This window comes from Crotalus tigris, unplaced genomic scaffold (genome assembly GCF_016545835.1).
Source record: "Crotalus tigris isolate CLP2741 ecotype Arizona unplaced genomic scaffold, ASM1654583v1 scf7180000017639.5415321, whole genome shotgun sequence".
NCBI lineage: Eukaryota > Metazoa > Chordata > Lepidosauria > Squamata > Viperidae > Crotalus > Crotalus tigris.
Window position 1 is genome coordinate 123,749 of NW_024096532.1, and position 12,888 is coordinate 136,636.

The 12,888-nt window shown below is 38.1% G+C and overlaps 1 protein-coding gene across 1 annotated transcript; it reads right to left on the reverse strand.

Annotated features, from left to right (window-relative positions):
• Positions 1-9,732: 9,732 nt before the first annotated feature.
• On the reverse strand, positions 9,733-10,743 carry LOC120304390 (urotensin-2 receptor-like). Its single transcript, XM_039334888.1, has one exon. It carries the CDS (start codon positions 10,741-10,743, stop codon positions 9,733-9,735), a length of 1,011 nt encoding a protein of 336 aa, XP_039190822.1.
• Between the last annotated feature and the right edge of the window lie 2,145 nt (positions 10,744-12,888).

The following is a 12,888-nucleotide window of genomic DNA, read 5'->3' on the forward strand; positions in this document are numbered from 1 at the left end:
TGTCACAGCATACCAGGCATACTGTGGATATAATTTACTTGGACTTCAGTAAGGCATTTGACAAAATAGATCACAACCTACTACTTGATAAGATAGAAAAATGTGGGTTGGACAGCATCACCATCAGATGGATCCGTAGCTGGCTGACCGGCCGGTACTCAACATGTGGCCCTCAATGGAACCACATCTACATGGAGGGAAGTGTGTAGTGGGTGCCCCAGGGCTCTGTTCTGGGCTCAGTGCTTTTCAACATCTTCATCAACGATTTGGACAAGGGGACAGATGGGGAACTCATCAAATTTGCAGATGACACCAAGCTGGCTGGAATAGCCAACACTCCAGAAGACAGACTTAGGATACAGGAAGATCTGGACAGACTTGAACACTGGGTGCTATCTAACAAAATGAAATTCAATGGTGAAAAAAGTAAGGTTCTACATTTAGGCAAGAAAAACCAAATGTACAGGTATAATATAGGGGGTACCTTGCTCAATAGTAGCAACTGTGAGAGGGATCTCGGAGTCCTAGTGGACAATTACTTAAATATGAGCCAGCAGTGTGCTGCAGCTGCCAAAAAAGCCAACAGACTGCTGGGCTGCATTAACAGAGGGATAGAGTCAAGATCACGTGAAGTATTAATACCACTCTACAATGCCTTGGTAAGGCCACACTTGAAATACTGCATCCAGGTTTGGTCACCATGATGTAAAAAAGATGTTGAGACTCTAGAAAGAGTACAAAGAAGAGCAACAAAGATGATTAGGGGACTGGAGGCTAAAACATATAAGGAACGGCTGCTGGAATTGGATATGTCTAGTTTAATGAAGAGAAGGATGAAGGGGGACATATTTCAGGGGCTGCCACAAAGAAGATGGAGTCAAGCTATTCTCCAAAGCACCTAAAGGCAGGACAAGAAGCAACGGATGGAAACTAATCAAGGAGAGAAGCAACCTAGAACTAAGGAGAAACTTCCTGACAGTTAGAACAATTAACCAGTGGAATAACCTGCCTCCAGAAGTGGTGAATGCTCCAACACTGGAAGTTTTTAAGAAGGGAATGGACAGCCATTTGTCTGAAATGGTATAAGGTTTCCTGCCTGAGCAGGGGGTTGGCTAGATGATCTCCAAGGTCCCTTCCAACTTTATTATTATTAAGGAGGAGGAGGAAGAAGAAGAAGAAGAAGAAGAAGAAGAAGAAGAAGAAGAAGAAGAAGAAGAAGAAGAAGAAGAAGAAGAAGAAGAAGAAGAAGAAGAAGAAGAAGAAGAAGAAGAAGAAGAAGAAGAAGAAGAAGAAGAAGAAAGTTGGAAGGGACCTTGGAGGTCATCTAGTCCAATCCCCTGCTCAGGCAGGAAACCCTATACCATTTCAGACAAATGGCTGTCCAGTCTCTTCTTAAAAATTTCCAATGTTGGAGCATTTACAGTTTCTGGAGACAGATTGTTCCACTGATTAATTGTTCTCACTGTCAGGAAATTTCTCCTTAGTTCTAGGTTGTTTCTCTCTTTGGTTAGTTTCCATCCGTTGCTTCTTGTCCTGCCTTCAGGTGCTTCTGGTGCTGAGAAGGAAAGATTTAAAAGTTAGAGAAGGTAATGGAGGTAAAGGAGTCCCTGCGGATTTTAGTCCACTAGTCGTAGCCAACTTTGGGAGCAGTGCTCATCTCTGTTTTGAAGATGCTGTAAAACAGGCACGTCAAACTGTCGGCCCACAGGCCAGATGTGTCACACCGAAACTGCGCCCACCCCATTGCTGGCAATGGGGGAAAAGTCCCAATATGTCGCACGACGTCATGTGACATTGCGCGTTTGACATGCCTGCTATAAAAGGTTATACAGCTGCCACCTTCCCACCTGTTGTCTGAGGGTCCACAGATTGGCAAAAAAATCAAGATGGCATCTGTAACTCCACAACTGATGCCAAGATCCTTTTCATATGCATTGAGACACATTGAAAACTGGCAGGGCTTCACTTTTTATTTCACTTTTTCTTTATCCTTTTGCCATGGATGCCCCTCATTGTCACATGGTTGGTGGCAAAAATTTGCCCTGTTTTTCCCTAGAGGATCAAATCTAGGCTAATGATTTTAAATTACAGGAAAGGGTATAGATTAAACATCAGGAAGAACACCCTTAGGGCAGAATTATTCCATAGAGGAACTGTCTCTTTTGGTAGGGACTGGACTGTCACTTATCAGAGATGCTGAAAAAGAGGACTAATTAGCAGGATGTTGGACAACTTTGATGGCCTTTCCTGTGCTCTGACTCTGTGAAAGAAGCCATTTGTCTTTGAGGTGGAAACAGATTTATTTTTCCTGGAAAGCTCCAATTTCAGAACTCTCACCATCAAAACTCCTGCTAGTAGGGTGGAGATTAAAGAGACATTTTCAGACATGTCAACAAAGAGGCAAGAGTGCATTGGCAGTTTCTTGGCCAACTCATATCATTTTGCTTCTTCAAATTTTCCAGAATCATCTTATGATCCTTAAGATGAACTCCAGAGCAATTAGGATCATATGATCTTAGTGTTAGCCTTCTCGGTGTTCTTAAATTTTGAATATTTTAGAGATATAATCTATTCGAAGGTTCAGTTATAAAAGCTCTCATTTAGAAGGTCCTTAAAGCTAGTAATGGAACTTTGGTGTGGAATTATGGCAGGATGATGCTGTCCAAAGGAGTGGAGAGACATTGCAGTCAAGAACACTGGCTGGCAGGCTGGCATAATCTCCATGGATGAAAGGGAGATCACAAGATAACCCATATGCAGTCTGGACAGAAGCTCTTTGTTAGTAAACTGCAGAAGCTGAAAAATTTTTGCAGCTGTCTTGGTATTTGAGCTGTCAGGGGTCTAGAAGAGTCTAGGACAATTTGCCTGAGCCAACTCATCAATGGACAATTCGCCATGTGAAAATTCAATGCAGGATAACTCAAGAGAGGGGCAAGTGAATTGCAACAGGTCTTATCTGCTGAAGGTTTGAACCTTCTCAAGTTAAAAAAAAAGAGGGACCTTCAGGATTTAAAAATTCAAGAATGTTCAGCAAAAAGCTTAATAAAAAAAGATTTAAAATTTTTTCAAAATGCATAAAGGGAAAAATAACTTTTAATTATTTTTTATATATTATTTTTGTTTTCAGCCAAAGTGTTTTAGTATAAATTTGTACTTAGTCAAATAAACAGACCAGGCCTATCTAGGAATACCTTTTAATTATTGTTAAAAAGTGCATCTTGTTGATGGACTGTACATAACAAAATGTAAGGTAATGAACTAGACCACTAATTCAGAAGATGTTAAAGACTAATCTACATTTGAAACTAGAGATTTTTCTTTTGGGATTAATGGATAAAACAGCTGGGAAAAAGTCAGAGAACTTTGTTTTTATATATGGTAACTACAGTGAGATTATTATATGCTCAAAAGTGAAAAACCTGGCATTACTCGCAATGGAGGAAGGGTGGATGAAGATGTTAGAACTTACACAGATGACTAAATTGACTTCTTTGATTAGGAGAAAAAACATTTACATTTATGGCTGACTGGAAACTCTTTATAGACTTATAGAAGCAGGAAAAAATAAACTTTTGATTTGTAATTTTGATCATTAGAAAATATTAAAATAGAAAATAATAGAAGAAATAGGCTTTTTTTGGTAACCATAGATAATTTAAAATAAATACCATAGATAAAATACAATCATACTTGTATTTTAATATATATATATATATATATAAATACAATAGTATTAACCAGACCTTTTTCTCCTAGAAATAAGAATTTGCTCCTTGGCCAACTGCTACAAAGATGGAACTCTACAGCTTCAGAGTTCTGAAACTTAAAAATGACTGTATGGGGAAAAAATGTTGTGGTTTCTAGGTAGAGATTTGCTTGCTTTCCAAGTATTTTTACTTTTTTTGACGGGAAATTCAAGTTGAAACATCCATCCATCACTTTGCATTGCTGCAAATTCCAGGAAAATGGTATGTGCAGAGGGATGCAAGATCTTATTCCAGAAAGATTTCAAACGAACCACAACAATAATATTAAAAAAAATCAAAAAAATCTGTTCTTAGGCTCTTTGCTGTAGCAGTGCGAATTTAAACCAGCAAAAATTTATTCCACTGATGGCCTGAAGGGTGATTCAAAATCCACTTCAGCAAAATGTCTGAAAGCCTAAGTATCATTTTTTCTTATTCTTTAAAAAAAGAATTGTGACAAAGGAAGAATTAGAAAGATGCAGTAACAAGAAAATCAATACAGTGCAATACGAATCAATGCAAGCCAGAGGAGTGGAATTAGGAGTTTAATGGGTATTTATAAAGGTGGTTTTAAAATACGAAAATCGTAATCAATTTTCAATTCTTCAGAATAATTATTTCCAGAACAGAGAACTACAGCAGTCCCAAAGCTAATGAAATGATTTCTCAAATAGAAATGTTTGCTCTCTTCTAGAGTCATCTATTATTGCTCCAAAATAGCAAGTGGGCAGGCTTTAGATGCCAGAGAGATGCTATAAGCTAGTAGAGAAGAAACGGCCTAAATAAGAATTTCTTCTTTCCAGAATGTTATGGAAGATTTAAAAAAATGCTGAACTCAGGGTCTCAGACCCTTCATTAAATGACCATTTTGCCAGATTCTTAAGGAAACCTATATGATAGTTTGTTGTTGTTGTTAGTTCCAAAGTTGTGTCTGACCCATCGCAACCCCATGGACAATGTTCCTCCAGGCCTTCCTGTCCTCTACCATCTTCTGGAGTCCATTTAAGCTCACGCCTACTACTTCAGTGACTCTATCCACCCACCTCATTCTTTGTTGTCCCCTTCTTCTATTGCCCTCAATCTTTCCCAGCATTAGGCTCTTCTCCAATGAGTCGTTCCTTCTCATTAGGTGGCCAAAGTACTTGAGTTTCAACTTCAGGATCTGGCCTTCTAAAGAGCAGTCAGGGTTGATCTCCTCTAGGACTGACCGGTTTGATCGCCTTGCAGTCCAGGGGACTTATGATCCAACTTTCACAGCCATACATTGCAACTGGGAAAACCATGGCCTTGACTATATATACTTTTGTTGGCAGGGTGATATCTCTGCTACATTACAAGGATTAAAAAAAATATGCATTATTAGTTTCAGATATAGATAGACCTCAACTCAAAACCATTTGTTTAATGACTGTTTGTAGTTAAAGTGGCATGGCTAAAAGTGAGTTATAACCAGTCCTTGGATTTGCGACCATCACAGAACCCCCACAGTCATGGAATCAAAATTGGGGGCTTGGCAACCAGCATGTTATTTATGGCGCTTGCAGTCTCCCAGGGTCAAGTGATCACCCATTTGCAACCTTTTCTAAAGAACCACTGGCTTTGATCTTGGGAATGTAACTGTCTTCTTGACTTTTTAAACCCCCTTGTGGTTTTCTCCAGACTTTGTTACACCTGGATGGAAAAACACCAAAACCACTAAGATTTTCGTCTAAGTTGGGAAGTCAAAAAAACATCCTGCTGGAATGCAGCGGTGAACCACTTCTGTATTACTATACTGAAAGATTATTATATGAGAGAGAAGAAAATTAAATGGGCAATTCCATGAAGTTTCCAGAAGCTAAACTCAGTGTGAAGGAGACTTTATTTTTAGGAACCATATAAACATTAAACATTAATTGGCCTGTTGTTAACGGGCTTAACTCATTATACCTGCTCTTTCACGGGAAGCTAGAGGAAAATCATGCCATGTTACTTGGCAGTGCGATGCTGGGAAATTCCAGGAGATGCATTCTGTACTGACATTTGGTAGAGTTGTGAATTGTCCAGCCTGAAATAAATCTATTATCCACCCCCACAATAAAAATTAAAAAGTAATTGAAACCAGCATTAAGTGTGCACTAAATGGCTGCTTAGAAGAGAGAGAGAGAGAAATAAGAAACAATCCTTCTAAGTTGAGAAATTACAAGTAGTCCTCAACATACAACCACAATTGAGCCCAAAATTTCTGTTGTTAAGGGAGACATTTGTTAAGTGATTTCTCTCCCCCCATTTTGTGACCTTTTTTTTGCCAAAGTTGTTAAGTGAATCTAGCTTCCCCATTTGACTTTGCTTGTGAGTAGGACGCAAAAGGGGATTACATGACTTTGGGACACATCAACGGTCATAAATAGGAATCAGTTGCCAAGCAACTGAATTTTGATCACATGGCCATGGGGATGCTGCAAAAGTTGTAACTGTGAAAAACGTCCGTAAGTCCATTTTTCAGTGCCTTTGTAACTTTGGACAGTGACTAAACAAATTGGTGTAAGTCAAGGACTATCTGTATTTAGTCGATTTATTTCAACATTGATTTGTCACACATTCCATTTAGTTGCTCCGGACAGCTTACAAACATTTCATTACAATAAAATACAATCTAACAAACTGGTAAAAAGCAGCTTTTCTTTAAAAAAAAAATCACCCCCTCCTAAACATCAGCAGAGTGGAGCCCAGCCACTACTCTAGTGTAAGTTGCTTCATAGTTTAGGATGTGCCCAAGAAAAAGCAGAAATTGATGTTGAGATTAGAAATATTTCCAGCAGCCATTGAAGAAAACGTCTCCCGTTGAAGATTTAAGAGCCCAGGATGGACTTCACTGAAATAGGGGGTTGATCTGCACCCAAGTTAAGTATTGTTTACCTTGTACAAAAGTCTAAAATTGTCCATCAGCTTGCACCAAAAGTGATGAGGAAAACCTTCAATTTTTTGTTCTTCCAATGCGTACAAAACTGGTGTACATAAACACCTGAAAATTCTATTTTAGATCAGGTGATAAGTCTCTATAAGTGGCTACAGATGTTCAGCTTTTGCCTTAGCCAGGAAATATTTAACAAAGAACCTTGTGCTACATTTTCATTAAAAAGTATGTCTTTTTTTCATCGAGCATGGATTAAGAAGATATAGGACAGGAGAAAGCTCAGACGAAGCAATCCTTAAAGATACAAAAGACATGAAATCTCATTAAAGTGAAATTAAGGTGAAAAACAGCAGCATTAGTTATAAAAGACAAGAATTGGGACTGAAGACAATATAGAATTCATTTTCCCAATTTGAAATTCTGCCCTGCTAGTTCCAAATCACGCTAAGTCACTTTGAAACCCGGATATGAAAGTCGTACTACGCTTTTCATAAATTTATGCTCATCTTTTACTTCAGTCATGAAATTTCTTGTCTTGTTCCATCATTTTATGCATTACAATGTCTTCAGCATTCCCTGTATATTTTACATTCAGAACAAAATAAATCCTGTTTTTAAATTCTGCTGGATTGTAATTACCGTTAGCATAGATTCAAGTTCACATTTTAGCTCATTTAAACAGCACCAAACATGAATACAGAATCCAATCCTGCTGCTACAGTATATTGAGCTCAAAATAGGAACAATTTAGCTGCAGGGGAAAGGAATTTTAAGTACAAATTATGTCATTTATTAATTGGCATACCACATTATAATACATTTTAAAAGTAAAAATAATAATATTAAATATGTTCCTATTTGTCTGCAACTCCAAATTGTCTTATCTCTATTTCTGTCTCTCCTTCCTTCCTTCCTTCCTTCCTTCCTTCCTTCCTTCCTTCCTTCCTTCCTTCCTTCCTTCCTTCCTTCCCTCCTTCCCTCCCTCCCTCCCTCCCTCCTTCCCTCCTATTTCTTTCTTTCTTTCTTTCTTTCTTTCTTTCTTTCTTTCTTTCTTTCTTTCTTTCTTTCTTTCTTTTAAATATCTAGCTATCGTCTATCTACCATCTATCTAATTTTAAGAAAAAAAGATTACTAAAGTGAACAAATGCTTTTAATGAGTAAATATATAACTTGGGCAATGAGTGCTTGATCTTAGCATATCTTAGCACCATATTATATTAACTAATCTAGAAAATGATTTAACCAGTGGAAAAAAATGGAAAGAAATGTTTTTAAATTTGCTCAATAATGTCAACAGGCTTACTCTCATCTTAAATCACAACACATTATATTCTAACGCAGATGTAAGTCCTATATAAATTCAGTAGGATTGTTTTCCATGTAAGTGAGGGTAGGATTAGAGTCTGACATTAATGTATTATTACTGAAAATAACAAATTAAAAGTGGGATTTTTTTTCCTGGGGTGCACCTATCTCAATATAAATCTTTGAAAGTTCAAAAGAAAACTCATATTTTCTTGTCAGCAACAATTTAGGACTTGGATTGCTTATTTATATGAACAAATTTGTTGGAAGCTGAAATTGTACAGACTTCGGATATTTAAAACAAGAACTTAGCAAGCATTTCAGATAAAATGCACAATTTTAGTTTCTTTTCCAAATTGATATTTTCAGCATTTTAAAGACTTCCTAATGAAAAAGACAATTGTGTGACACTCATAATGAAATTAATTATGATAATAAGAGGAATTTGATGTTATATTAATGCACTATTGTAAAAAGATATATTCATTACAACACATATTCATTATTTTGAATTTGTTAGAGCAGCCAAAAACTTTGATTTTGAGAAATTCAAAATTAGTAGACAATCAACTTTTTCTATTTGTAACTAAGAAAAAAAATTGTCCTCAGAAGTGAATGTGTGATATAAACCCTTGAAAAATATCAGACATGGAATTTGTAATTTTGTGATGCACAATATTGTTAAAATATTTTTCTGTGTGTATTCAAATACACACTATTAAAATTTTCTAATCTTATTAAAATTTTCTAATCATAATTACACAATTTCACAATGATTAAAAAATCATGTATATATTGCACATACATCTTAGAAAACTGCTAAACGTATTTCTAGGTAGTAATATTGACAGATTTCCTATCACTTCCATAAACCAGGGCATATTCTCTGAATTCATTTTAGAAATCACTTTACATTACCTTATTTTATTTTATTATTGCAGAAAGAATTTTTAAAATAAAACTGGCAGCATCTTTGTGTGGTAAACTGTAAGTTTGGTTATGATCCCTTTTTTAATTAAAAAAAATCCCCATTATTTTGCAATCTGTGATCTAATTGTGGGCTTGAAAAAAAAAGAAACTTACGGCAATTAAGGAATTAAATGGTTTTCAATTGAACTGGACAGTTTTAACATATGGATGGGATGCAAATGCTACAACTGAATACTAATTAATTATCCATCCTCTTTTTATTGTGAATTTGACTCCTATTTTCTATAACCTGATGTCTTACAACCATGACTCCCTTTCAACATTGACTTTGATAGTGGTGGATCTTTTCTGATCCAGAGACTATGGAGGCAGGACAGTTACCGTAGTTCAGTTGGGATAAATCTCTAGAGTGGAGGCAGAGGAGAAATTTACTAAGCAGCATGGATAAAGAGAGGCCAGAAGATCTCTTCCTAGTTACCTTTTACATAGCAAGAATTATTTTCCCCAGGGGAAAAAATCACTAAGTTGATTTGGAAAGTGTCTGGAATAAGGGGAAAACCTGGCATAAATGCCAATTGTTAATGTTGCAATTAATATGGTTTCTATTATAAAGAATTGGTTGCAGCCTTGTTCTAATCCACTTGACAATTAGCATTTCTATTGATCAGCCTAATGGGCATGCTAGCTGGGCCCTTCTCTTCACTTCCAGATGCGTTGTGAGGATGGTCAGGTTGTGATCCCAAACATCTGAAAAATTACATTAGTAGTTATAAGTCCTGACTCTCTGAGCTCATACCAGCTACGAGTAAGACTATCTTGACCTTCCTCCAGTATCCCTCCTTGCTTACCTGTATCTCAGGTGCCTGTAGCCCCTTCCCTCTGAGACCCATTTCTGCTCTGGAGGCATGGCAGAAAGCCCCAGGAAGCCCCTCGTTGGTGTCTACGTAGGTATTCACGGTAGTTGCGTGTGAGCAGAGTGTAGAGGAAAGGGTTGATGCAGCTGTTGCCGTAGGTCAAGCAGGTCACCAGATGATTGACAGAGATCTCCGTGTGGATGGGCAGGTGGACTGCCGATGGACAATAAAGGGGAAGGAGTTGCCAGATCCAAAAGGGCAAATAACAGGCCCAAAAGGCCAAGACAATCACAAGGATGAGGAGGAAGACACGGTTCTTAGGGGAGCGTCCCAAACCTCCACGAGTCTGTGACAGCCAATAGCTTCTTGCCAGGCGCCAGTAGAGTGACCCAATTACTATCCCAGGTGCCACTATGCTGGTGCCAAAAAGGATGCTCAGGTAGACTTTGTATTGCTCCTCACTCCAGGTGGGGGAGCAGAGGCGACGCACCCCAGCTCCATTCCCCATTGTACGTTCCTCCTGGTGGATCATGACCATCATGGGGAGAGCCAGAGCAAAGGACAGGAGCCAAACAGCAATGGCCAGTGGTCGGCTGCATCGCCGTGCACGGCTGGCAGCCTGGAATGGGTGCACCACAGCAGTGTAGCGCTCACAGCTCATCAGAGTCAGCAAGAAGATGCTGGCATGCATAGTGAGGAGGTCTAGGCTGAGCAGAATCCGGCAACCAGCCTCCCCAAAAGTCCAGTCCTTCGCCAGCCCATTGTGAACAATGAAGGGGGCCGTTAAGAGATACAAAAGATCAGCCAAAGCTAAGTTAATTAGGTGGACATGCAGAGAGGAGGCTGAGGCTGAGGCCCGCACGACTGCCAGGGCATAGAGGTTGCCGGCCACCCCAGTAACACACATCAGACTCAAGACAACTCCCAGGACTGCTGCTGATTCATGTCCTTCCAATGAGGAGCCATTGCCTAGCAGTAGCCACGAAGAAAAGTTTGTTGATGACGTCATCATGAGGAAATGGTCCAAGGTAAGCTGTTTGGAAGAATTTTTTAACATTCTAGTCCTCAGGAGATAAATCAAGGAAAGCGTACTAGATGTCCATCAATCTCTATTTCTACTTATCAGTTAAGTGGAATATCAAAGTCTATATCATATCACCTCTTTGTCTCCCTACTGTTTGGTCTACTGCTCCATCTATAAGTCTATCTGTTTTCCTTTTGATTCTTCCCATTCCTCTTTTTGCTCCATCTTACTGCTATATTAAAAAAAATTGGTTTGAGGTTGTAAAGGATATTTTTGGGAGGGTCACTTCCCCCCATCTCTCTTGTATCTGAGGCAAATGGTCACTGCTTTGAATCTAGACATGAAGAAGCTTTTTCTTCCGATCTGCCTTCCCTTCTTCTCTTCCTCTATACTCTCAGTGTTGGTGATGGCGCAAGGTCTCCTGTGTGTGAAGAGGAGCTGTGTGTATCTGTCTGGGTTTGCAAATTCTCTTCTCTCACATTCTTCGCACCCTGCTAATATTGGTATGTTGGGGTCGAACCTTGGTGCAGCTCCTGTCTATTTTGAGGAGCCTGTTTATTTCAACCCTGAGGTGGGATTTTGACAGCAGGTCAGCAACGGGGGCTAAGGGGCGGGTGCTGGGATGACATTTAGGGGTCTGATTGGTTTGGAGATGGAGACAGACAAAATTTTCCCCACCTCCGCCACCCCAAACAGACATACACACAGGGTCCAACTCCCTGCTGGCATAATTATACAACTTTCCATGGAATGATGCCAACCACGAGAAAGAAAAAATAACCAAGAGATAGAAAGACAGAAGGGGACTGTATTGATCAATGGACAAAAGAAACTCACAAATGCAGACACAGAAATACAGACCTTAGATGAAAAGGAGTGAAATGAAAATGACCCATGCCTTTTCATCCATCTGTTTCCTAAACTAGAATAAGGTGATGGCAACAAACAGCCCTTCCATATCCTTGCTATGGATTTTGTTTTCATGTCTATTCCCTTTAATCATAGTCCCGCCATTAAATCATTTGCACATGTCAGATTTAATATTCATCAAACTTTCCTAGTTTTAATCAAACTGTCAAGTCAACCAAATTTAACTACAAACTGTCCACCATATCTAAGCTTAGTATGTTGTGTAAACCCCGCCACATTGGGTAATATCTACAACAGTACACAATTTTTGTGATATGGGTGCCACACTCACTGTTCAATGTTAAATAATGAACAGATGATTTGTACACAGAATTAAGCATATTATATGTTACTTTTTATGACTATCAACAAGTATATGTGTTAAAAAATTTTACTACAACATTTTCATTAATGGTTTGGATCAAGCTGGTAGAAGATATTTTTATCATATTTACACATTATACAAAATGAGGTGGTGCAGTTAATAGTCTCAAAGATGGGCACCTATATTTAAGGGGATTTTGACTGAAAATAGCAAAATGAAATTACAAAGAAAGTTCTTCATTAGCAAAAAGAAATCAAACACAGGGAGATAGCATAAGAGACATATGACTTGGGAACAGTATATATAAAAAGAATTGTGAAATATAACTGTGATAGGGTTCCAGAAAAGAAAATGGATTTTAGGCAGGATCAGTCAAATTATAGTTGTAAGCTGCCTTGAACGCTCCATAAAAAAAGGAGAATATATCAGTTCAAAACAATAAAAAGAAAGGAGAATATATCAATTCAAAATAAATTAATACATGCATAACATACATTTCTAAATTTTGGAAGATAATAATGAAAGTAATAATTATTCTTTATTTTGCATCAAAAGCTCTATGTCTTGTTCAGGGCATCTCGTTTTAAAAAAGATTTAATGAAACTAAAACTGGTGCAAAAAAGGGAAGGGAGGTTGGAAAATAAGTCCTAAGGAAATATTGAAAGAACTGGATTTATTTAGGCTTCAAAAAAAATTGGTTTAGGCTATGGCTGATACGATTATCATAATACCTTTCAAGCATCCAAAGGGATGCCTTGTAGAAGATCAAAAACAGTGGTCTGTTATTATCAAATGGAGAACAAATGTCCAATTACAGGAAGGTACATTCTGGTTGGATGTTGTTGCTGGTGGTGGGGACTCCTAAAAGGAATAGCTGTTAATCAGCAGTACAATTTACT

Bases quoted from the DNA above. Each gene is read 5' to 3' on its own strand.
- LOC120304390 (XM_039334888.1), bottom strand. From the start codon at position 10,743: ATGATGACGTCATCAACAAACTTTTCTTCGTGGCTACTGCTAGGCAAT.